Raw genomic sequence first — 26,316 nt, forward strand, 5'->3', positions numbered from 1 at the left:
ACTGTTTAGTTCTGTTACAAATATTTAGTCTGAACTGTGGGCTTTATGTGCATGAGGAGAAGGCGTGTAATGATTCTCCAAATCAGACCTTGATTTTTGAGAGGCAGGTGAAAAGGGAAAATGGGGAAAAAAGTTTCTGGATTTTACTGCATCAACTACAAGAACACTTCAAGAACACAGAGGTTTCTTAACTTATAAATTAACTTCACATTAATTAATTAACTGAATATAAAGGGGTAGTCCAACACGGGGGATGGACCAGTGAAACGTGGACCATGGACAATTGTGTCCCTGTCCCTGATTTTTCAAAATGAGAGAAACAGATCGGACTGTAGCAAAAACAGATTCATCTGGACCTACATTGACTTGAGTATTGAATTCCAGTGATACACAACTTCACTATAAATGGAGGACGGGTTTTGTACCTTCTTCATGAATAAGTTGTCCTGTCTGGAACACTTGTCCACTTTGAGTTTGAGCACAGAGATGTCGGAGATGATGCTGCATACAGACAGGGGACAATGATAAACACAAGCTGTCACTGAGGTGCAGCTAAGCAAAGCTCCAGCACACTATAATTAAAACCCCACAGTATACGTTTTCCTGCAGCCACCCCCACACACCTTATGTTGGCGAACTTAGGCCTGTTGTCGTGCCTGTCGATGAGACTGAGGAGAATCTGGAGCACCAGCAGACGCACTTCTGGATCTTCTGTTAGAGCGAAGGACAGCAGCGGCTCCAGGAAAGAGCTGGGCAGTGCCGTCAGCATGTTGGTGGTCTGGAAACCTGCCGTCACCTGAGAGATTGATGATCACAAGGCATTTTGAAAACAGTGGGGTTGCGCTTTTGGTCTTTATAGCATTCAAGCTACAAATAGTTTCTAGACATATTCAGAGGGCTCAGCAGTATATAAACATAGCTGTCAGCAAAGCTGGATGTCTACAGGTATCGGACACAGAAATTTACTGCTTTAAGACCTTTTTTTAAGATCCTTTTTAACCAAATTTAAGACTCTTATTCAAGCATTGCAGGTAATTCTAAAGTTAAGTAGTATATGGGTCCACCTGTTCCAGTCCTGTCAGGGAGAGGTTTTATGCAGGAATATGATTATTAGACTGAGTTAGGTTGATCTACATTTTGCCCATAGGTAAGTGCAAGTATAAAGTAAAAAGACAGTATTAGGTTTAGTGATGGGCAGCGCTGGGAGTTACTGTAAATCCAGTACTTTTGGCTTTAACTAGATTTTTTTGTTTTCAAATAAACAGGCAAGTAGCTCAGTCCATAGGGACTTGGGTCGGGAACCGGAGGGTTGCCTGTTCGAGTTCCCGTCCGGACCAAAATATGGAGCGTGGACTGGTGGCTGGAGAGGGGCCAGTTCACCTCCTGGGCACAGCCGAGGTGCCCTTGAGCAAGGTACCAATCCCCCCAACCGCTCAGGGCGCCTCACCAAGGGGCAGCCCCCTCACTCTGACATCTCTCCACTTTGTGCATGTATAGGTCCTGTTTGTGCATGTGTGTGTCTTTCGGACCTGTGTGTAATTGACAAGCAAGAGTGAAAACATTGAATTTCTCCTCAGGGGGATTAATAAAGTAAATAAACTTAATCTTAAAGTACAATTACTGGAATTTAAATAGACTAGTTATTTCAGTCAGTCAATCACAGCAGACAAATGCAGTAATTCTTTCCTGGAGTTTTTCAGCGTTATAATCTAACATCACCTGTAGTGATACGCTGCTCAGGTGAGTGGCGTTCAGTTCCTACATCTTTTGTGTGTCTTTGCAAGACAGAAATAGACGCAGAGGTAGGAGGAGAAAGGGTGGACTATTGCATTCAATATTTCTAAGTTACTAATAACTTTATTCAGAGTGCCGAAGGACCCGTCAGTCAACCAGCGCATCACTAGTCAACTGACCTCACGGCGGCGCAATAAATGGCTTGAATCATTCAATCAATCAGCATTACTGTCACTGCACACTGGCCCACAGTTCAGGGAATTTGAAACATGAACATAATTTTCCCACCTTGAGATTGTGGACAAATTGGGCCCATAGTGATGAGTTACAGCCCGTGTGCAGGATTTAAATAACTGTTAATGTTAAATAAACAAACCTCAGTCTGTTCATGTTTTTGTGAATAACTTTTACCACTTTTATTTAATTTGGTGTACAATGATAAACATCACTGCCGAATGTCTGAGAAAAAAGTTATTTCAGCGAGGCCACATTAAACAGGCCTATAAAATCTATTGTTTTATTGTTCCACTACTTACTTCTCATCATAATGAATCATAAATAAAATGAGACAGTTGTTTTGTTCCACAATGTGCCAAAGTGACACTAAAATAATACAGCTAGAGGACTGAAACAGATGTTTTAAGGTAACACAAAAATTACTTTCCCTCGTAACTATGTACTTTTACATGCTGTAATTAGTAAAGCGATTCAAGGGCAAGCAGGGATACTCTTCTGGTTTGGATTAAAGTGAGCACTGTGTCTCGCTCCTGTTAGTCCAACCTGTACAGATGGATGGTTGCTTTCATTCAGCACATATTTAGGGCTTGGTTAAGAAAACAAAAAAACAAAAAAAAAAAAGACCACCGGGAAGAAGGTCTTGCTGTGCAAACACTCCTCATGGGAAGATAAATGTGAAGCTGTGCAGAGAAATTAATGATGAGGGTAAAAGAATTCGGAGACCATACCAGTGCTGCCAAAACACACGTGGTTTGTGGGAAATTATTTTCTAAAGGGCAGAATGCTGAGATAAAGTTTGATAGACTGCAGCTATTGAAAAGTGAAGTGTCTCCCTGACTGACTGGATTTAATTTACTCCTTGTCTACAGTTACAGCACTGTGATAAACACAGCTTCAAGCACTATTATATAAACTACTTTCGTAATATGATGAAAAAAAAAAAGCCTCAAAAAAGCACCGGGAACACACTGAGGCATGCTTTAAAGATATGTAAAGAAGCACACTTATTAATCATTATAATTTAATAATACTGCAAGGCTGAACACGTACCTGGACCAAGGACTTTAGTAACATAACCTGAATCATCCTGGTGCCCTCAGGCCTGGAGATAAAAACAGATTAGGATACAAATTAAAACCCTTTAATTCACCAACATTCAGGTCTACACAGAAGTGTTTATACAGTATGTTTAACTGAAGGCTGGAATATGGTAATATAGATAATTATATGAACACATACAGCATGTAGTTTTGGGCAGGTATGACTGTTCAAACTAAATTTTGCAGCAATAATTTCTGCAACTGTTTGTCATCTCAGCCACAAATACTGTCCGTTTCTGTCCAAGCAGTGCTCATCGTCCTAAATTAGTCGGCACTGAGTTTGACAGACAGACTTTGCTTCCTACTGTTAACCAACCCTATTTTCGGGCGCATTTGTGACATTAAATGTGACCCTGCATTTCCCCGCATTAAAAAAAACAACAACACATACACGCACTAATGTTGGTGAATAAAGACGTGTTACTAACCCAGAGCCGGTGGATGGCAGAGTTGGGTGAATCCCAGGGACAGGGATCTTGCCCATGATGAAGAGCATGACCTCTGACCTCTGGTATGTTGGTAGTGTGTTGGCGAATGAACCTGAAAGAGATAAAAAGAGAGATGAGCATCAGATGGATGACAGGAGGATTTAAAGCACAGAAAAATGACAGGTATGTGTGGAAGGAGAGAAAAATTAACAGATGAACACTAGTTTGTATAAAGCTCTCACACACACACAAAGACAGACACAATATTGACGATTGAAGGGATGATTGTTTTTTCCTACACCAATATTAGTAGTAATAAAAGGTAATAATAAAAAGCTTGCAGACAGGATGGAAAATACCCTCAGGTATTATTAATACCTTTGACACCAAGGTAAAACCCATAATATCCCCAATTACATGATGTCATGTTTTCCTTTGACAATAACCCTGTACTACTGCTGCCCCCTGATGATCGGATCACCTATCGGCAAACTCGAGTAACCAGGATTGCACAATATGAAAATAGAAACAAAGATCTAACCCTACAGCACAGACAACTGATCCAGCCTGTCTTGCAAAACCTCCCGCACACACACGCTCACACACAGACACACCGATGGTCCTGATGACAGCCTCCTGCAGCTGCCTCTCCTCATGAGCTTTGATGATCTTGGTGCCAATGTTGGTGCTGCCGTCATAGGAGCCAGTCAGCTCGTAGTCCACGCTCAGACGGAGCTGTCGCAGCAGGGTGTTAAACACCTCCAACACTGTGGGGCCTGCATACACAAACAGTAAACAATAAAAAAAAAAAAGGAATTAAAAGACTAGTTCAGCCCGACATACATGATCCTGCACACAAAATACCAGCTGTTGCCTTAAGGCCCTCACACAAGGTCAATATCAGGCTGGTGGTGAGTGTCTGTGACCACAGTTTTTGTGGTGTGTTCCTCATAGTTGCACTAGCCCGTGTCAGCGGCTTTTCGAAGAGAAACGGAATTGAGGGAAGCAGGCAAACGACCACAGCCAAGAGGGCGTACAATAGAGGCTCTCCCATTTTTCATCTTCATCTCGTCTGATCATTTCAAAACACGAATATTTTCACAACATGGCCATTTGGAATGAAGCCACTGAAGACCAGGTGGTGATTGAGAGCGGTGTGAAAATGGTGGGCAAGCGCTTCTTTGTTTTATGTATCTATTATAACACCAACTGTATATCCGCAGTCCTAAGTCTTCCAATTTCCCTTTTTGATTGACAACTACAGACTGCTGTTGCCTCCTGGTATGGAGAGTTATTTCCTCTCACACAGGCACAGCATGTATGTGCTAGTTGGCCATTGCTTGTAGTGTGTGTATGTAGTGTGTTAGTCTTCTCACCTACAGAGCCGCTGGCTGCAATGGCGGCTGCCTCCAGCAAAACTTCCACTATACCAGCTCGCACTGTGGCTGAATTCTTGCTGTTAGCATCCAGGTGACCGAGAAGCTGCTGGATTACCAAGTGAGAGTGCTGCGACTACAAGGGAAGGGGAGAAAGAATGAATGAAACCACACTGAAGCTAGAAGGGCACTCAGAGAGCTCAGGCCAAGGCCAGGTACCCTATCTCGCAATGTTGAAGGTGCAATATACAACATTCAGAACATAAATGTAACAGAAAAGTATTATTCATGTTCCCGCTGGCTAGCTTATCACCGCGGACGCGCTTCCTGCAACACTGGCAGGTAGATGTTTGTACCAAAATAGTCATGTAATAAAAAACAATGCTAACAGTCATGACCGCATTTTGCTGTTATTTAGGGGCGCACTTCTTTTTCTGCTCCTCTTCTATCAGAGTCAGGGTTTCACAGTCTCTTACAAACACACACACACACTTCAGATTTGTTTTTATGCACATCTCAACGGTGCCGCAAGCTGATCGTCTCGAGCACTCCTAGCTTAACGGCACTCTTCATGATACAGGACATCAGCTGATCCACTGAAATATCACTTGCCGCCAGTCTGTTGCTGGCTTCCGTTAGGCTGATGTGTAGCCGAGGGTTATGAGTTGCCCCCATACTTATGACGGTAATAAAATAATAACACAGAGGCTCTGTAGTCTAAACCAAGACGGGAAACTCTCTATTGCCTCCTACACTGTCAACAGCAGCACATCACAGCTTCGCTCCCTCTGTTCTTACCCCTCACGATAAAGGCCCTGTGCATACACACTGCGTCACTGCTTACCAGAGGAAACTTATTCACATGTTGAAGCTGTGGTAATGAGATGGTAAATATATTAAAATAACATTGCTTAACATTTTGCTCTGACCTCTACTTTAAGTTTGTATTCAACATAATACCTTATTATCTGGATAAAATGTACTGAAACAATTGTATGTGTGATACAAAAAGGGCAATTCATTATTTTGGCTGGTAAAAAAATGCTTGGCTAGTGGATTTTTTTCTCCAGTCCTCATGGGCGGTGAGTCAGAAAGTTAATTTAGGACACTAGCAGTGCCGTTGTGCGCACTGTTAGCACAATTAGCACCTTCGATAACACCAGCCCTAATGAGGGTGGGGGGACAGCCTCGTGGCAGAAGCATAACACTCAGAACCTGAGCTAACCCCCTCAAAACAGTGTTAGCTCCATCAGCACTGCTGTCATTGTTCACACTGCACTACTGCCGCCACCATTTTGGCTCAGCCACCTCCATGTTTGCTTGTGATATCCGAGGTGAGAGCCTTGTGCAATCTCGGCCAAGACTATGGATGTCGTTTACTGCAAAGTGAAAAAAACAATTCATGTATCTGCCACATGATTCAGATCCCCTAAAAAGTTTAATGGGTCCGTCTTTGGCCCATGCTACACCCTTCCAACAAGTTTCATGAAAATCAAGTCTGTGGTTTTTCTGTAATCCTGCTGACAAACAGACAAAACAAGCCGAACACATGACCTCCTTGGCGGACGTAAAACACAAGAAAAATGGAGGAAAAACAGAGAGAGACAGAAGTCTAGAAAACTGGTAAATTATAGGAAGTCATTCAACCAGTTAGAGAATTAAAAGCTCCAGAGAATAAGCACATCACTGACTTGCATTTTTCATTTAGTCCCAAAATGAATCACAGCTATGAGGAGAAGGGTTGATGCCCAAATGGACTCTTTAAACATCTCTCATTTTCTGAGCCATTTCATTTCCATGTTTCTACTTTGTGCCCATAAATCATGTAAAAAAACACTTACAATGATAAAAACATGGCACTCTGTAAAGCACACAAATGTTTCAGGAGTCCATTTGAGGTCAAAGAGAGAAAAAAGGGGTGAGGAAGGGATCGTTGTGGATATGGAGGCACTGTATCACTCACCTGGATGGAGTACATGATGATTTTGAAGCAACGCACAGCAAAGGTCTTCCCCTCCCATAGAGAGTGGTTATCTAAGTGCCTGGGGGGACACAGACAGGAGGAGAGGGATGGGGAGGATACAGACGATGTGATAATACAGTAACCACAGTGATGGAGAGCAGCAAGAGATAAGAGAGCATATTTATAGTTCCCAATATTAAGACTCCATATGTGTCTTCTTTTTTATGATGATGGAGCACGGAGAGTTACTTATGTAATAAAACGTGCGGACACACGACCAAAGACAGAGACACGAAGTCATTAAACTGTCTTTCACTGTTGAATGTCGTCAAGACGTTGATGTAAGAGGCAAAAAGAAAAACCCAGTCAATGATAACGATCAGGATCACGACAACCATCAAACAAGATCAAGATCATTACTACTGAACAGTCGAGCTGTAGAATCCCTATGTACAGACAGACAGGCACAGAGTGAGATAAATATCTAAAGCAGAAACGGAGACAGTGATGGATGGACTATAGGGCGGAAGCCTCTGGATGCCTCACGAGTCGATTCTGATTCAGAGGGCTACCATGCCATCATAAAATGATTCTCTATGCGTTAAACGCATCAACATTTTAGATGTTTTTATAAAAAAAAAATTTCACTGTGCAATAATCCAATGGGTTAAGCCATTGGGAACGTACAGCCTGGTGTCACAAACTTGTTACAGTCATCATTCTCTTTTGCTGTGAAATTACACCCCAACGGATCCTCCCTCTCAGCAGTAGAAAAGGTTATTCACAGTTTCGACACCAAAAAACTTGCCACCGGGTTTTACTGGGCCTTGTCAATCCCAAATAATGAGTATGTGGGTCAAATTAGAAAACTCTTGGGAAGCTGACTTTGGAGAGGCTATTGCGATTGATAAGCGCAACAGTATCTGGTCATGCTCGTCAGGTTGCTTATTCACCAACAAAGCTAGGGAGTTGCAATTTAAGGTTATATATAGGCTCCAGATTAACCCACTGAAAGGCAACAAGTTTAATCCTTCGCTTTCAAAATGATGCAATAAGTGTAAAATTTCTGAAGGGGTCGTATTTCCATTGTATCTTTGACTGCCCCCTTATTAAGGACTTCTGGGGTAAAGTGTGTAAAGAAATTGATATTATTCTTAAGAAAAAAAATGACTCTTGATCCCATGTTTTGCATTCTAGGGATACAGTCAGTAGCACCGCACCTTGGCTCCTCTTCACTGAAGCTGCTTAAGATGCTCCTTTTTAGTGCAAGGAGATGTGTTCTTCTTCAGTGGATTTCAGATACTGTCCCTACGGTTTCATATTGGATTCGAAGCACTATGGAACTTATACCTTTAGAAGTTATAAGCTTTTGGCTCAAGGACCAGCTGTTCAAGTTTTTTCACATTTGGGGCTCTTCTCTGGACTATATTGGAAATGATGGGGCCTGGGTAGGGCTGGGCAATATGACCAAATCTCATATCACGATATAGGTCATTTCATAACCCGGTAACGATACATATCATGATACAGCACGTCATAACGCACAGTCCTAGGCCCGGGCCCTCAAGAGTGGACTGCATAGACTAGCATGGACTAAGGTCTCGAAACACATATCCATGAAGGTTAATGTGCTCAATATGCCATTATCTCTTAAGTGTACCTGATTACCCTGGAGAACTGTGATGCTGTGAACCTTTACGGAGAATGTGTTCTGTTCTGTGTTATGGAATAAGTTGAAAAAGAGGATGCATGTGAAGAGATGTATATCTTTACTTTGTATTGTTATAATCCTCACCTTAATAAATATAATCTAAAAAAAAAACTTGTTACAGTCATCATAATGTTGAGAATTGTGTTACAAATATCTGATTGTTGGCTTTTCTCCATCATGACCAAGCGGCAAATTTCAGGGCGGCAAATTGATGTGCCAAAAACTGCAGCTCCTCAAATGGCCACTTGAGGCTGGCACCAGAAAAGAGTCAATCCCCATAGACCCCAATGTTAAAATGTCCAACTTTACAGTAGAAATAAACACGTTTAAACCCTGGTACAAAAACAGTTTTGGTCTCTACAGCTATTCCCCCCTTTTAGGACAACTGTAAGGGGGATGCATTTTTTTAGAACTCATTCATTTAAACTTCATTAAGGCTTAAAGTCACACATAATTAAGGGCAGCATTGAGTGATGGGCTGTCTGCTAGGCATGGCTACAGTCTATGAGTCAGATACACCACTGGCTCCTCCGCAGCTCCACCCTCTCATCCAAATTTGGTCACTTCTAGCTCTAAAAAAACAATGGGTGATGACAAGGTGGCTATGTCCATTATTTTGTACAGTCTGTACTCATAACACAATTTTCAAAAGACAACAGAGTTGCATCTAAGACTTGACCCTATCTCTGATGGACGAGAGCTGGACTGACACGGCACATGAAAAGTGAAATGAACTGAGGGGAAATTGAGAGAAAAGTAAAATCACATAAATTAAGACTGTTCCAAATAAATATAAATTAAGTATATAAATGCTCAAGAAAATGGTACACAGAGCTGCAGCTGGTTTCTGGAGTACAAAAAAAATGAATAAAATAATTACTGGCTTGGAGTTTTTGTGTTTTTGCTGTTTTTTCATGTTGCTGTGTATATGAGCTTGAATCCAAACTAAAATTTGGCTGTGTCATTATAAGATGTATTATCTAGCTGTATTCCTGCAAGCCCATGATGCAGGTATACATAATGGTTGACGTATCTATTTACAGTATTCCTCTGAACTCATTTAACTTTTAGTGTAAAATTAAAGCTTATGATCAGCCTGTGTCCTCACACCACCAACAGCTTCTGTGAAATATAAAGCAGGACGGATTATAAATACTCGCTGAGATGCAGGTAAGGAAGCCAAGAGGGGCAAAGAAAAGGTGAATGTACAAAAGACGAAGAATTAAAAGCAAAGTCAACACGAAAAGGAACAGGCATTAATTTCTGGGGCTCAGAGAAATCCAGGGAACGGCTGCGACAGATGAAAACAAGATTCCAGGAAGAACAGAACGGCTGAACTGATTCAAATAAAACCGAGACAGAGGAAAGATAAGACGGATAGACAGACAGACAACTATAAAGAAAACATTAATCACAGAAGAACAGGCTCGGAGACATACAGAGTGAAATGAAGACATCACAGAAGATGACCTTAAAAGCACGATGAAGCTGTGAATAGGCAAGAAATCTGCAATGTCTTACCAGGAAGCAACTGTTACTGTAAATACATTACAGACCTCAACAAAAAATATGCAATTTACAAAATCCCATCTGCAAACCACGCACTCACATCTACTCCGAAACTACTATGTAACCTTGCGCTGACCTTGTTGCACCCCCTCATGCCAATCAGTGCACAGATAAGAATGCCGCAACATAGCCTTAAGATGCATCTCTCCTCCAGGTTTAGTCTATGCGTCAAAACACAACAAACACATGAAGGAATGAATCACAAAAAGACAATAGAAGAGTTCGTGGAGCTGTCTTACATCAGCACGGGCGTGACGGCGTTCTTGATGTTGCCATAGGCGGCTCGTCCCAGCAGCTCCCTGAAGCAGCGCTCCGTCAGCTCCACCGGGCTTTCCTTCTCCTTCTCCGACGCCTGCAGCGGAGAGGGGGAGCGGCTGGTAGGGAGCAATGCAGGTGAGAAAGCAGAAAAGAGGGAGAGAGGAGGGGAAAGAGCAGGGAGGGGAAGTGGAGTCGGGAGGGGGAAGAGAGGGCGAGAGCGACCAGAGAAAAGAGTTTGAAATCAATTTGACTCAACAGCACAAACATTCCCACAAAGGCTCAATTTCTTTCACAAAACACTCTCTGGGCTGCTGTGTCACTGCAGCTCTCCCTCCTGAGGTGACTTTTCCCTCTGCAGTGAAAATTAAGAGACTGTGTTAGCCGTCGTGTGTGTACCCATTTGTGTATGGCAAATTTGTTATGACCAGGGGGGACGTGTTTGTGTCTAAGTTTGTGTATGTGTGCAAGTGTGTGTGGGCACTAACATCAGGTCCGGCCTGTCTTTGTTCTCATGCATAGTTAAAATCTCCACTATAACTCCATCTTAGTCATGACTTGCCTCGGGCGGTCCACCAATGATGACATTATTTATTAACAGCCTCACTCTTTCATCTTGCCTGGTGCTGATGTGGAGGAAATGTGACTGCCTGCCTCTCAGAAGCTCCTCTAACTTCATTTAAATCCTCCAAAAAAATTGAATTTGAATGGGAAACAGCAAAAGCAAGAAATCTGAGGCAAATTCCTAAATCTCCCTCCACTCCTCCTCCATCTTACGACTCCTAAATTGTCTGACCATGACTATACTGCCTTGTATCTGCGCAAAGTTTGTCAGAAGAGAGGAGTTTTCACATTCCTCTCCTGAAGGGGGCGATGTCTGTGTACTTCCCTAAAATCTGAGATTCAAAAGTACACTTAGCAAGCTAGATTTGGAACATCACTAATACAGGGGAACAGGCTTCGGCACAGAACCAGAAGGGGTGTAACGATCCATAGATCTGAATCGATATATTGATTAAATGATCAACGATCCACCTGTCATGAATGCAAAGTGAAAACATCGATCCATATCATCATCTTTAGGATATGCTTTTATTTTGAAAGTCTGTGTCACTGTCAAACAGGGGCACGCAGACAGCAAGCAGCCAGAGAAAGACAATGAGGATAACGTTGTTTGTTAAGGAATAAATCGGCAGTGTGGAAATATTTGGGATTTTGGAGAAAATATAGGTCAACAAACAGAGCACATGGTTTACGCAACATTAGCTGCCTGGTGGGGCATCTCATCCTGCTAACTGCTCACTACAGCAACATTAGCTGCTCTGTTTCAACAATGTTCAGCTGAAATTCAACCGAGCTCTTCATTCAGGACATGACTTAAACCAACAGTGAGTAAGAAAAATAATATTATGCAATTTATTACAGTAGAGGAAAAAAGTCTGCTAGCTGCTAGGCTAATTTATGCAATGTGAAGGTGTTTAAGTCAAGGCTTTACACCAGATAGACCTGAAACAGATGATGGTTTGGGTTAAAATGAAAACATTTCTCTCAGTAGGGTCTTTCTGGCAGAAAGCCCTGAGGCTTAACTTCTCCCATGTGCTGTTTTATGTGCGTTAGTGGAGTCAGTTTAAAATAAACTTTACTGCACTGAAACAGTTACAGTTATTTACATCATTTATGTGTTGTTTTAATCCTTAATGGCCCAAAACAAAAAAGATACGTATGGCACTTCTTCTGTAACTGATTGTGTTAAATGTGCAGATGATGTCCTTTCATATCGACTGCAGGCCCCTAAATCGCATCAAATCGAAATTGTATCGTGGCAGACTTTGTAATATCGGCAAATATTGTATCGTTGTCCAAAGAATCTATATAATATTGTATCATGATGAAACTGGTGATTAACACCCCAAAGAACCAGCAAAGAAACCTGGAACCTCCAGCACAAAGCGGACTTGTCAGTACAGACAACGAGATTTAGCATTGGCACATAAAAACACACATGACAGAAAACATGGTAAAGTTGGACATAAACTGGACCCTGAAGCTTCCTTCCACCATCTACCAAAAACCTCATCATAGTGGATATTATTGTACATGTCACAAATACCAACACAGCGTCAGCCACAGTGTAAAAGATGCTAACTACACTTACTCCTGTGATACGTCTGCTCATCACTGATTTTGGTGCACAACAGACTCCACGTCTGATTCTGGTTCTGACTGAAGCTCAAACATGTATGGCTGAATCTCCCTGATGTTTCCTTTAACGCAAAGGCTAGCCATCTTGATGCACACTGCTCTTTTACATCAGTGTAATTTTACTAAAGGTGTACCCAGACGTCATTATCTGTATCTGTTCGACCAACAAAATTATCTGTCTATGTATCTGTGTTCAGATAGAAAACAGGAAATGAACGGGGTAATTACAGGAAGTCACATTAACTTGGGCAAATATTGATTGTCCTAACCTATCATTCATTGGCAATACAACTGTTGTGCTTTTAAAGCATCAAACCGATGACGTCTCTCCCTCTCTCTCTCTGTATATCAATTTAGCTATATTTTTTTTACAAACTGTCTGAAACTCCACCACCACCCCTTTGACTGGGGAGCACTGATGAATCAGAAACTGAAAAATAAGTTAGAGAAATCGAAAGATTCTGTTTGACAAAGCTAGTTATTACTAATTTACAAAAAACAACATGCAATAGTCCACCTTCCACCTCCCACCCCTCTCCCCCCATGTTGCTTGCTCTTTCAAAGGGACACACTTTGCAGAGCGCCGCAGCACAGTCCTGTCTCTGTCCTTGTCTCAGCCCTCAGTCATGACAATTTTGTCACTATAATGCATAAAGCTGCCCCTTAAACTGTCACTTATAAAAAACCCTGACTCGCACATCACTATTGGTCAGCTCACAGCATGCTCCCTGCTGTGTTGGGGTGACTACAGAATACTGATCACTTTTCAAAAACGTAACATAAATGAAATGACGATTAGTAAAATCAGAGTCATGGGCATTTTTATCTTGTGGTCATCCATAATCATATGAATCAATTTGAACAAACAAATGGCTGAGGTTTCCCAGATATTGTGATCGGATTTGGTTACATCTCTAATTTCTACATACGTTAAATCATGTCTGGAGGGGAACTTTAAATGAAGCCATTTTATTGCTGCAAATGTGGAAAACTCAGGTGAGTTCTGTGCTGCTATTGCCGAAAGATTTAGCATTTGTTCAGCAGTAACTCAATAATGCTTACAAAACCACTTTCACTGACCTATATCCAATTAAAAAGTGCATCTAAAACACCCACCGGACTCTTCTTTCAACAGCATCTCACTGCAGTTTTGTCTAATGGTTTGGAAACTCACAAGCGAAAGTATAGGATTAAAAGAAATCCTCATCATCATCTCAAGGCCGGCTTGGCTACAGCAATCTGACCTCACATCTGCTTTTATCAAACAATTCACAGAGGCTGTTTCTGAGTCTTTAAAGAGCCAGGACCATTTCTGTTAAAATTTTCTGCTGAGGCAATGCCTAGAGGAAAATTGATTGGGGAATATAAAGCCTTTGCAGGCACCTACACACCACATGAAAACCAATCAATAATGCTAGTTGTTCTTGAAGTATAACAAAACACAAGCGAACACACAAAACAGGGCTCAGAGAAAGATTGTACTATCTGCAGAAATAAACTCTTCACAGACATTAGTCTTGACTGTCAGAAGGCTTCGCTAAAACTGAGCCCAAGGTTGATCTTTAAATGAACTTGTACATGTGCACGGGGATTAATGTAGAGAAAAATGCACCATCTGTGAGTTTAATTAGACTGTACTGACTGCTGTGGATTTTATTGCTGGTAATAACTGAGAACGCACAGCAGGGGCAGGCTTCATCACACACACACAGCAAAGGGAAGCTGAGAGGGAAATGTGACTCTCTGTTGGAGTGTGTCTGTCTCTGTCTCTGTTTGTCCATCTGTCTCTCTCTCTTTCAATAACCTCCACATTTCCATCACACTACTTTCACATTATCTTCCCTCCAACCAATCTTCCAGTGTTCTTCTCGCTGCCCTCCCCCTCCGCTGCCCTAACCTTCAGATCTCGGCACTGACGTCAAAGTGAATTTCAGTATGTGGAATACTGCCAAAAGAGGGAGGCTCCAGACTCCACATCTCTCTCTTACTTGCTCTCAATGCAATTGTGATGTTTTTTTTCACCACCCATTGCACTATTCCTGCTCATTTCCCCCCTTTTCATACTCTTTCCTACTTTTCTTTTACTATTTCTGCCCATCTCTTGGTATCTTTGTCCTTGACTGCTGCAGGTGGGCAAACAGATGCCCATCAGGGTGGCAGAGCTGTCAGTGGGCTCAGTCAGTGATGACAATGATGATGAATGACATGGGTGATAGCGGACCAGACTGCCAGGACAAATATGGCCCAGCGTAAGACAAACAACACCAGTGGGCTACAACAGAATGGCTCTGCTGTGTGACAGAGCCACAGCAGGTCAACACTGACTTATTTTGGGTCATTAACTTTGTCACCACATGTTGGCACTGCCTGGACTGCTGTGTGAGGATGACATGGTAACACCAGGGCCATATTTACCTGCCTTAAACTGCAGTCAGGGCAGTGTGTGTGTGAGCACTTTATTTTTCTTGCTTTTACTGAAAGCAATCGACCCTTCCCTTTATCTCACCCCTGCAGTTACTGTTGTTGAACCTGTCAAGCTTTCTCACCCAGCATGTCAATGTGGCATTTTTAGTAGGAGATACTCTGAGGTTTATAATAGCAAATGTCTGGATGTGAATGTGAATGGAGAGGACTTTACAATCGAGGGAAAGCTCACCAGTCCAAATATAAGCGACCGACGTCTTGAAAATTCACATGAAAGAAAAACATATACAGGAACAAAAATGTTCTTGCACCGCAGGGTGAGTCAATGTTATGTTTTATTTTAAGCTAACGTTTAGTAATGACTCCGTGTGCCTTTCATTATCTAATATATGCTCTTACCCATTGCTTGCAAAATAAAATTATCCCACTTTTCCATTTTTTTTAAATGTACAATATGTATTTTTCCACAGATAGAGGTTTGTCAATCAAAACAATAACCAAAGACAGAACAATGCTGTCATTACAGTCAGGTTCTCCCGGTCCAAATTCCTTCATTGTTCATTATTCAGGAAGTTTTTACTGGGAGCCCAATTGTCCACAGGGGCCTCTTTCTCTCCAAAGCAAACGGACCTGGTGATTTAAACCACTGAAAACACTGAGTAAAGCTGTTCCTCATAAATAATCAGTGTTCTTCCAACGCTGTTTGGCACGGCAGGGGCTGGAGCAGAGTAGCTGCTAATGTTTGCTCAGCTTATTTCTCTGATAGCTTAAAATCCAGTGACTAAAATCCTTCATCTGGTTAAAACATACAGTTATAAACAACCAAGATATAAAAAGTGTATTGTAAAAATGTGGCTTAAAACTGGATAAAAAGTCAATTTATGAACGATTCTGGCAGACGACAAGTCTGAATCGTGCACAAAGGGGATATGGCGCAACTGACAGGCAAAAGTGACTGCAACAGTGATGAAATTACACAGATTGTATCCTTGATTAAAATCAGAGATTTTTCGGGGTTGTAATATTGTTAGAAACATTTTGTCAAATGTAAGTACACACATGCACACTCAGCAAAATATATAACATTGTCTAGTTATTTTTAGACATTTAAATCCCGAAAAGTTACACATTATGTCTTCAAAGTGTATACAGCCAACAGCTACCTAACTTAAAACATACCTAACTAATATATAATTAATATTTAACCGTATTTATTTGCTAACATGCTAAGCTAGCTAATGTTAGTTAGCATTTTATCTTGGCGCAAACAAAGGAGTTTTTTATTGATCTTTGATGGATTCAGCTATGAGAAAGGTCTGTATCAGACATTTCTCCTCTTGTGTTTTCAGCTTCCGAAAAGCAAAAACTACAAAAATGCCCTCTAAACCTTGAGGATATCTCCTGTCAGACTTACAGGTTCCATATGCGTACTATTTCAGGATGAAAGCTTGACAGGCCTCCTGAGCCTTGTTGCAGTCTCTAACGATGGATTGGACAGTGGCTGTTCAAGGGAGCGGCTTAGTGAAGGGTCAGTTCAGTGTTTTAGTCAGTAAAATCTTCCAGCCATTAACTACATAATCCACATTATCACATTAAATATGATTGTATCAGCCATATAAAAGAAATCATGAGTTGGGAAAAAATAATGCAGACAAATGACAAAGTAATCTCAAAAATCAGTGGGATTGGGACAAGTGGCATTATGCCTGAATTATCTAAATATAACTGGATTGGACGTAGGTTAAAAAACACTAGGATTTTGCATTAAATACTTGTAAATACAGAAATAAAAAGATAAAATATTTGTGATAGGTCCTGTAAACCGCAACATACAAAATCCAATCACTTGACGATTTTTGCCTGTTAACCACTCACCTCTCTGTGCGCTCTCCACTCTGCAGGTTGAAAAGCAGAGAGGGGACAATCTTGTCCATGTGCTGAGGGTCCCAGATGTTGGCCTGCAGCTCATCATTTACAGTCTTTCTCACCACACCCTGCAGGCCCTTGATACCTGCCATGCGGATCCTTGAGGAAACAGAAATAGAAGATCAGATATCAGACATTGTTTGACTGGTACTTGAATCTATAAATGGAAGATTATATTTAGGAAATCTTATTTTTGTCTTATTTTTTTGTTTGGCTGTTACCCTTTAATTCTGCAAAGCTATATTTAACTGTTCAAAGATGTCACTCTGTCTATTTTCAGCAGAGGACAAATTACTTATAAAGGATTTCTTTTTTTTTTTTTTTTTTAACAAAGGTTCAAAAAATGTCTGGGGCAGCAGCGGTAATCCAAAAAAAGACTTCCTGCAGCAGTCTAAAAACAGCAGTTATTTAATCATTCTGCCTCTAGCGCAATCAAGCATCTGTCCACTCACTTGGTGCGGATGTCAGGGTCCTCGTAACTAGAGTGGCACATCTCACTGAAGCGGGACACAAAGAAGTCATAGCTGCGATGGTACGATGGTGTGTCCTCTTCTATGTTGGCAAACTTGACAAACTGACAAGTGAAGAAGAGACAGGGGAGAAAATAAAATAAAATGTCATGTCAAACTCAAACTGATTCACCATAATAAGTCTGCTCCTTAAAAAGCTCTAAGAGTTTATTTCAATTTGATTAAAAACTCTTTAATGAAATAAGCCAAAATCCCCACGATGAATATCTCCTAAATTAAAGTCAAACCGTGGCGCCATAACATCTCATTAAGAGTGAAAAGCACAGGGCAGAGGGGGGCTCTCCCACTGGGCTAGAAAATGTCACCATTTAAACATGCTGACATTTAGCTTCACAACACTCTCCAATTAATAAATTATGAACTGGATTCCTTTAGAACCCAGACAGAACGGATGCTACCTGAAGCAAGAATTATGTAACATATTACCAGCACAGCAGATTGTAATTAAAGTACATTAACTCCCAGTTCAAAATTACAGTGATAAAAAGAGTACATGTGGAAAATGAACATCTAAAGAAGCCCCTCATGAATCTATTTCCTGAGCACAAAAAGAGTGTTTGGAGTGGCTCTTTAAATTAAATGAAGTACCCTTGAGCAAATTAAATGAAGTGAACCCATAACCACTTCTGTGCAACTGCTCAGCTGCTGCAGTAAATTGCTGCAGCAGTTGACGCCCGGAAGCTGCTCAATATTACCAGCAGTAATAACAGGCAGCTCCCAGGTATCAATGTATCAACCCCGTGTCTGCTGAAACTGGCTCTCCATCTGACCGAGAGCTTTGAGAAAAGGTTCTAAAACAACCAGAGGCTACACACAGAGAAACCTACCCCTGCCTTAAGTCTTCTCTATCACATCACATAAAGCAAGCTGACAGAAACACTAACTCAGGCAGTGATGTGTTGAGGAGTTGGCTTGTGTTAGAAAGGGCTCTGCAGTACAAGGTTTTAGGTCAGTGAGACAGAGTGTGAGAAAACCTGGCCGAGCTTAAGGCCTGTGGTGATAAACTCTCTAATCCGCTCCTTTCACCTCTCTCTGATACTGGTCTGCTTCAGATGAGCCATACACTGCACACTAAGTAAGAAAGATGTTACAGCTTCGGGCTGGGTATGTTACTTGATACCTTCAAGGCATCCACCGAAATAACCCAGAAACTAGGGCTGGGTAATATGGACAAAAATTCATATCTCGTTATTTCGAGCTGACTGGCGATACACTATATATATCTAGGTATTTTCTACGAAATGGGCGGCATGTTTTCAGTTGCAAGTCAAAGCCACATTTGAGATGTCACAAGCAGTTTTATAAAAACAGACTGTGATCAAAATAGGATGCAAAGACAAGGACTTTACTCCCGTTTGAAAATATGAAGCTGCACAACAGTTACACCTCCAAAACACTAGTTGGCGGCAGGGTTTCTGTGAAGTGCTGTTAAGTTAAGTTGATTCAAAACACTCCTAAAACACACATTAAACACACATTAAACATGGCTTAATAGCAACAATTTCAAACACAAGTACACAAATCAGCTTCACTATAACTCGCAGTAGGGATGTCCCGATCCAGCTTTTTCACTTCCGATCTGATACCGATATTACAGCCTTGAGTTTTGGCTGATACCGATACCAATCCGATCCAAGCGCGTATTATACATATTCACTTATTTTGTTGTCAGTCATGTTAGAAAAGGTTTGATCAAGCAATATTACTCTAACAAGAACAACTACTTGATCGGGTTAGTTAGAATGATCCACAACAGTTGGTATGAGAAACTGACCTGTTCATTGTTGACAGGGTTAAATAAACAAACTTTAAATTTGAACATTAACATTAAATAAAAAATATAGCTGGTCTGCTTTGGCTGCTTTGGCCCCTTAATAAATAGAAAATAGATCAACACAAGAAATCTTTAAAATGTCTAACAATGAAATTAAAATAGCAGCAAGACTCCACACACTTGTGCTTTGCTCCCCTAATAAATAAAAAAAAGATTAACACCACAAGACATTGTTGGCATTTAACAAACAATGCAGCCTTTCCTTTTCAGTTATTTTAGTAGTGTCAGTGCAAGCCTGGTGCTGCTGTTTCCTGGGACCAACAGAGGGGACAAAAAACCACACACAATATTGTACAACTGTTTAAACAAGCAATAGTCCATCCATGGCTCCAATTTCACTAATTGTGCCCAAAACAGTGCCATCAGTGCACTGCAACTCTTTACTTAAACAGTAAGAGTGTAAACCAAATAAAAATATCACTCTCAAAAAACCAGAGCAGAAAACAAATAGTCAGTTAACTAAATTGACCACTATTCCTCCTACCCTCCATGTGTGTGTCTGCCATCTGCATGCTGGCCTGGTGGACTGATCATAAGAGCTGGAGCGGATCATTGGAATGGACTGCTCGACTAGCGGAGCGCTGGGCTGGCCGGAAAACCTGGAGCGGATTCCGTGAAAAACTGGATCGGAGTTCCTGGATCAGCATTTTTCCATGCAGTCCGATCCGATGCCGATGGCCGTTTTTTGCTAGTATCGGCGGCCAATACCAATCCAAATATCGGATCAGGACATCCCTAACTCGCAGCATTCACAGACAAACACTCGTCTTTATCTGGACACATTTTCCCCACAAAAACAACATGCTAATGTTTTTAGCACAAGCCTATGGCATTTTACATTGTATAAATTAGCCTAGCAGCTAGCAGACTTTTCCTCTACTCATATGAAGCCAGGAACAACAACAACAAAGGTAACATTACAAAGTTCGTCTCCATTACAACTCACAGGGTTCACTGACAAAACAACTGTCTTATACTAAACACGTTTTCCAAACAAATACAACATGCTAATGTTATTAGCACAGGCCTATGGTATTTTACATTGTATAAATTAACCTGGCAAATAGCAGAGAGTGAGTGTGAGTGAGTGAGTGAGTGAGGCGAAGCTGTGCAGAGAATGTGAGAGAAGATATACGTCATGTAATACAACTTGACCCTATATCGATAGAAACGGTGTTGTCTAAATGTATATCTTGCTTAAAAATATATCGATAATCATACATAGTCGTTTTATTGCCCACCCCTACCCATTACCACCTAGCATCGAAACTTCTCCAGTCAAACCACATTTGCATTTGATCCTTTTTGTGTCAGCGGTCTGATCCCGGACCACCCTGACTCCCTGCCTCATTAGTAAACTTTCTGTTACTGCTGTTACCAGAGTAAACAGTCGATTCAATGTCTGCCCAATCAACACAAGTTAACATCCAACACAGAGCCATTTAAGGGTCCCAACAAACTCACTCCAACACCAAAACAGCTTAAAACTGTTGTTAAACCTGTAAACAATATCAGGTATTGTTAGCTATGTGATGCTAACAGTTAGCCCTGTCTCTGTGTGCATGCAGCCAGGTGGACTCTCACCAACTGTCCCTGGCGTGGGGCTCACACTCCCCAGCAGCAGCAGCTACATCCCATACAGTTTGTGGTGTGGTGAAGTCTGTGTCACTTTAAGAGTACTGGTCTTGGCACTGGTATTGTAAATTTGTATATGATACCCAGACCTACTACAGCTACAGCATTTGTTTGCACAGTGTGAGGAGGTTTAGTGTTGTGCATGTATGGGCTGGACAATTACAGCAAAACTAACCCTAATCAATATCTCCACAATGTTCAACAACAGGCACTGGATGCAAAGCTTTAAATCAGCACATGCTGCAGAATTCCTCTATTGATCGTGGTAAACAGCACCGTGATGCACAATTAATTACACAACACCGATGTGTGTGTGTGTGTGTGTGTGTGTGTGTGTGTGTGTGTGTGTATGTATGAATGGATCAGTGTATGGCCTTGCATTTGTCTTGAACACACACCCATGAGTGTGTGCAAGGGAGACTGACTACATACACAGTATGAGTGAGAGGCTGGCGTGCCTTGTCAATCTGTGTAGATGACTGCGGAGCTTTGCCAGTATGGTCTGCAGCTAATCTGATTTCCTTTATGTGTCCTATGCTGACCCAGCTGACAGCGCTGATAGCGGCTTCCCACATCAGAGGAAACTCATCACTCCCACCCCCCCTCTGCCCACCACTCTCTTACCGAGCCCTGATCTTCCTCATAAACTGACGCAGTGCTCCTCTCAAGGTTAACATCTTGTACTTTGTGCCATCACATCAGGAAAGTGAATGCACCCTGTCAACTTTTGATTAGATAATACCCCTAAATCCACTGAAATGGGCAGAATATGATGGACAGAAAAGCTTAGGAACTGAGGCACATTAGACACATTAGTGACCAACAGTCTGAGGATGGGGGCATTTGTCTAAATTTGTATCAGTGAAACAAGCTGTCTTAGGTTTTTTATGGTTCTTGAAAAGGAGAACTATAAATCATTTGAAAACTACCTGAAGTTAATAATGCAGACATCAAGTTAGGCAAAGTTACTCCCTCCTGACTTTTAAACTTTTAAAAGTTAAGTTAAATAAATCGCTTAATGTCCTTAATGTTTACCACAACTTTTACTGCAGTTTTCAGTTGTCATGGTAATGTAAGTTTGTAGATACCAGAGTCCTTTGGTCAACGTGAGTCATTTTTAAATGTGCCTTGTAAATGAATTTGAGTTGAGTTGAGTTGAGTTGAACAAAAACGTCTACTGCATTTTATTTGCATTTCAAAATAATGATTGATATTCTTCCACAATGCAATTTGGTCCTAGCTACAGAGTTCCCGCACATTTTTACCAATGAGTTTTCAAAACTTTACCCAATTTCCATGACGTCAAATTATTTAAAATGGATAGGCCTATATAGTGATACAGCCATACATTATTACACATGCACTTCCTTGACATTTGTGGAAAAGCAAACTGCTAGCACTTGCTAACATTACTTGCTCATTAGACATTCCTGCTGGAAACTATCTACATGTAGGGTGCATTCACACCAGGATAGTATGGGGGACTCCATTCGATTGGGCGGGGAATGCCAAAAAATTTCACACCTTCATTTAGTTCGGTTCACTTTCACACTGCACTTTTTAAAGCGGACCAAACCCCCTGAACAACGTCACGCAGTAACAACAGCTGCTCGTTTGGGGGCGGTATTGCCTAAAACGACCACTGTCCAGGAAGAAAACAAGCATGGGGAAGAAGAAAACCCGGCTCATCGATTGGCCAGGACCGAAAACTGAAATCCATACCCTTCAAATGGCTTGGTCACCACTAAAACAATGGAGCAACACCAAACTTATGCAGTTTTGGAGTACGCGCCTGCACCTCCTCACTACTCCACGTCTGCCCACGAGCCATTTTCCAACTTTTTTTTTTTTTTACCTCTGCTTCTCCTGGTTTGCGCTGTTGGCTTTGTTTTTTTCTACCCAAAATGCACTGCGCTCTACTTCACTTCCTCTCTTTGGTTCGTTTGTTTTTCCCACTGTATGCGAACCACACCAGGGTTCACTTGCAAGTGAACCGAGAACCCCAGTTTTCGAGCAGACCAGGTTTCGCTCGTTTCGTCCGCACCAGAGTTCGAATGAGCATTCACACCACTACAAACGAACTGAACTTTCCGTGGAAGCGGACCAGGGTTCGTTTAAAGCGGACCAAATAGCGCCAGTGTGAATGCGAAGGTATTCATTGTCAATAGATCAGAGCGGCACATACGGTTACTTCACAGAACGTCATGGCCATGCACCTTTTTGGGGGACTGAAAACTGAAGGTGAAATAGATGTCAGTGCAATCTGGCATATGTTTGGAACACAGTTTTGACAAGTTCATGTGCATTTATTTTTTTGTTAAACAAATGTTTGTTTCATCGACATGTCTGATAATTATTCTGCGACCTTGCCTGAATCTGAGCATTCATGTTGTTTTAATAAATGAAGACTGATTGCCATCATGTTCCCTCAGGCTACCTCCCTCCTGGTGTATCAATGCCCAAGAAAGTGGCCGAATATAACTTATCCACACATCTACACATGTATAGATGTCCATATCATACCTGGTGATTCAATCAAACAGGCATATTCGATTGACTTACCAGGCAACTGTTTGAACTACAGGCTTAGATTTACTTGGAGACGACAGTCCGATGCTGCTATACTGTATGACTGTACTGCTGCAGCCTCCCACTCAAGCTAATGTTAGTTATCCATCAGTAGTAGCTGTCACCAGCATTATTTAGAGATTTACCCCTTTGACAGTGAACAGTCACAAATTTTATGTGCCTAAAATCTCAGTGTGAAGGCCTCGGTTAACACACTACACAACAGCTTTCCAGCATTTTCTGTTTCTCCTCTGATGTGACAGCACGTTTCTTTCCTGGCCTTGACGTGATGCTGGTCTGGTCTGTGTGTATCACATAATACTAGTGACATTGCAATGGTCATGGAGTGCAGCAATTGATTGTACATCAGTAATATAACAAAGGTTTTTCATGTGACATTAGACATATTGAGGGATTTTTATGAACATCCCTGAAGCTAAACCAATGGCAAACTGCTTATGATAAAGGAGGAACAAAGCGGTTATTGCCGTTATATTAATGTTCAGGGTTTTCTTTGTTAATTTGTTTCATAACAGCAAAACTGTAAAACATCTGACGGACTCTTTAAAGTAATATAATACTGAAAACTCACAGAGTTGGTTCCTAGGATCTGCAGACTGGGTTTGTCTGACTCCAACAGCTTCCGCACCATCTTGAGAAAACTCTCCACAAACAGGTTGATGCTCTGACAGTGGCACGCCATCAGCAGCTGGTCCAGGGCTTCCATGGCTATGCACACATACCTGAGGAGGAGGGGAAAGAGACACGGTAACATCTGGATGACACCATTAACCCTGCAGGCAATCAAATCTGTGTGTGGATATCGTACATGGATCATTAAATATGTGCATTTTTTCCCCAAAAGTCTAACTGCACAAAGCAACAGAAATAAAAATGTGATAAGCTCCGCCAGACGAACTCTGGGGACTCGCATACTGAACAGATTTCAGCCGGACTCTGCCAAGTGCAAATGTAATCTGTACAGGCTGTTTGCATTTGCGAGATTAGTCACAGTGCATCCTAGTTATGAGTCATAAAAGACAACTTCTGTGGCGTATAAAGAAAGCACACAGTGTACAGAAACTTTACTGTGGATGACCTTACACCAGCCACGTTGTTTTTGTTAAATAGAAAAGTAAAAACAGACCAACTTGCCTCCCCCTCTACTTGGCTACTTCGTGTGCAATGCAATGCAATAACTAATTTCATATGACACAAACAGAAAAGTGTGAAGAACACGTGTGGTTTGAATGCAATGGCACAATTCTACAGTTCCTCATCCAGTTTGCATGTGAGATGTATCATTTCAGACAGGCCTGTAAACGGAGATCTTTAAAGCATCTTAAGCTCTTTGATGGACTGTCAGCGTAACTCTCTGTGATGAAAGGCTGTTCTGCGCACCACTTTTCAATTACTTCATACCAAGACAACCTCAAATTCTTTCCAGAATTTAATGTATTAGCTTCAACTGTGTTGAATTTAAATTAGGGCTTTTTCCATATCGATTGACATTTATATCTATCACGCTACATAATTTGATAATACTGCCAGTTTGAAGAGTATCCCGATAATGAATGAAGCCTGGAGAAACCAAAGTTTCATTAAGTAAACTTTAGAATATAGATAGTAACATATGAAAGAGAATAACAAACATTTAACTGTGCAAACATTCTTTATCTGTCTTAAAAAAACAATCGTTAGCCTGCTTTATAACATATTAAAATAAGGGTGTGGTTGCTGAGATGGTATGTTTTCAAGTGATGGAAAAGATTTGCCGCATTGATTGAGATGTCCAAACTAATACCTTTTTTGTCAACAATTTCCTCAGCTTTGGAAAATAACGTGAGCTCACTTTTAGCACTTTAGTGTCAACAAGTTCTGTGGCTGTGTAAAAAAAAAACAGGTATGGAATGACTTAGGACTTCACATTTCTGCACGTCTGTATTCTGCTTGTTCAACAGGTGTTTGATAAACTGATCAAATTATCTTTCTTTTGTCGCACTTGCGAATAATGAGCATTGTTGTCAGTGACTCTGGTAAAATATATCCTTAATTCCCTACACTGTGGGCTATGTTACTCTGCCCTCCACTCTGTGTGGAGCGTAGTCCGCCCTCCTGCAAACAGGCATGGATACAGAGCAGACGCCGAGAGGAGAGGCAGCTGACTGACAGGCTGTTGACGCATTTATTTCTGCTGTGTAAGTGGCTGTTAGGTCAATCCATACAGTTAAAAATGTCCAAAACGTATCATTTTATTGTGATCCCCTATTGAGTTTGTTTTCTCACCCAGCCCTGATTTAAATCAGTTATGTGTGGCAGAGAATAAATGACACACAAAATGTGCAAACAGTACTTGTCAAAGCAGTGACAGCTGAAATGTTCTTAAGAGACTGTCCTGAATGGCGATTGACTGGCGATGCTCACCCGTATCTGTGTCGGGCCACATCCCTTGACAATCTCTCAGACAGGTAGGCTCCGATACGGTCGAGCTTTTCCGGAGCTGACAGGGCGTAGAATGTCAGCTTCTCCATGTTGGCTTTCACCAGCCCATCCTGGGAGACAGAGGGAGATAGAAAGAAAGTGGATAAACAATTTTAGGATCTCATTTACATGGTTTAGAATCCTAATGGAGTGGTGCACCCAAAATGAAAATTCAATCACTCTCAGGTCAGAGGAGATGTGCATTAGGCTGGTTTTGTCCACTCAACAAAGAGGCAGCTGGTAAAGACGAAAAAGGGCTGTGTTTGCTTTCACTGGGAAAAAAATGCTCTCCATTTCATAAACATTTCCGAGCTAATGCAATATTGGGTGTGCTTAAGTGTGG

At 41.4% G+C, this 26,316-nt stretch overlaps 1 protein-coding gene across 3 annotated transcripts in view; it reads right to left on the reverse strand.

Annotated features, from left to right (window-relative positions):
* efr3bb (EFR3 homolog Bb (S. cerevisiae)) overlaps positions 1-26,316 on the reverse strand; it is a 50,131-nt gene that overhangs the window by 5,320 nt on the left and 18,495 nt on the right. For all 3 annotated transcript variants that reach the window (XM_033648126.2, XM_033648125.2, XM_033648127.2), the window contains 12 exons: positions 25,917-26,044; positions 24,085-24,235; positions 17,378-17,499; positions 16,875-17,024; positions 10,358-10,492; positions 6,839-6,917; positions 4,876-5,011; positions 4,114-4,275; positions 3,500-3,611; positions 3,022-3,073; positions 624-796; positions 426-501 (listed from right to left, as the gene is read on the reverse strand). In XM_033648126.2, coding sequence (XP_033504017.1) covers positions 426-501; positions 624-796; positions 3,022-3,073; positions 3,500-3,611; positions 4,114-4,275; positions 4,876-5,011; positions 6,839-6,917; positions 10,358-10,492; positions 16,875-17,024; positions 17,378-17,499; positions 24,085-24,235; positions 25,917-26,044 — 1,476 coding nt within the window. The remainder of the gene's footprint in view (positions 1-425; positions 502-623; positions 797-3,021; positions 3,074-3,499; positions 3,612-4,113; positions 4,276-4,875; positions 5,012-6,838; positions 6,918-10,357; positions 10,493-16,874; positions 17,025-17,377; positions 17,500-24,084; positions 24,236-25,916; positions 26,045-26,316) is intronic.

Source organism: Epinephelus lanceolatus, chromosome 13 (genome assembly GCF_041903045.1).
Source record: "Epinephelus lanceolatus isolate andai-2023 chromosome 13, ASM4190304v1, whole genome shotgun sequence".
In the NCBI taxonomy this organism is placed as follows: Eukaryota; Metazoa; Chordata; class Actinopteri; order Perciformes; family Serranidae; genus Epinephelus; species Epinephelus lanceolatus.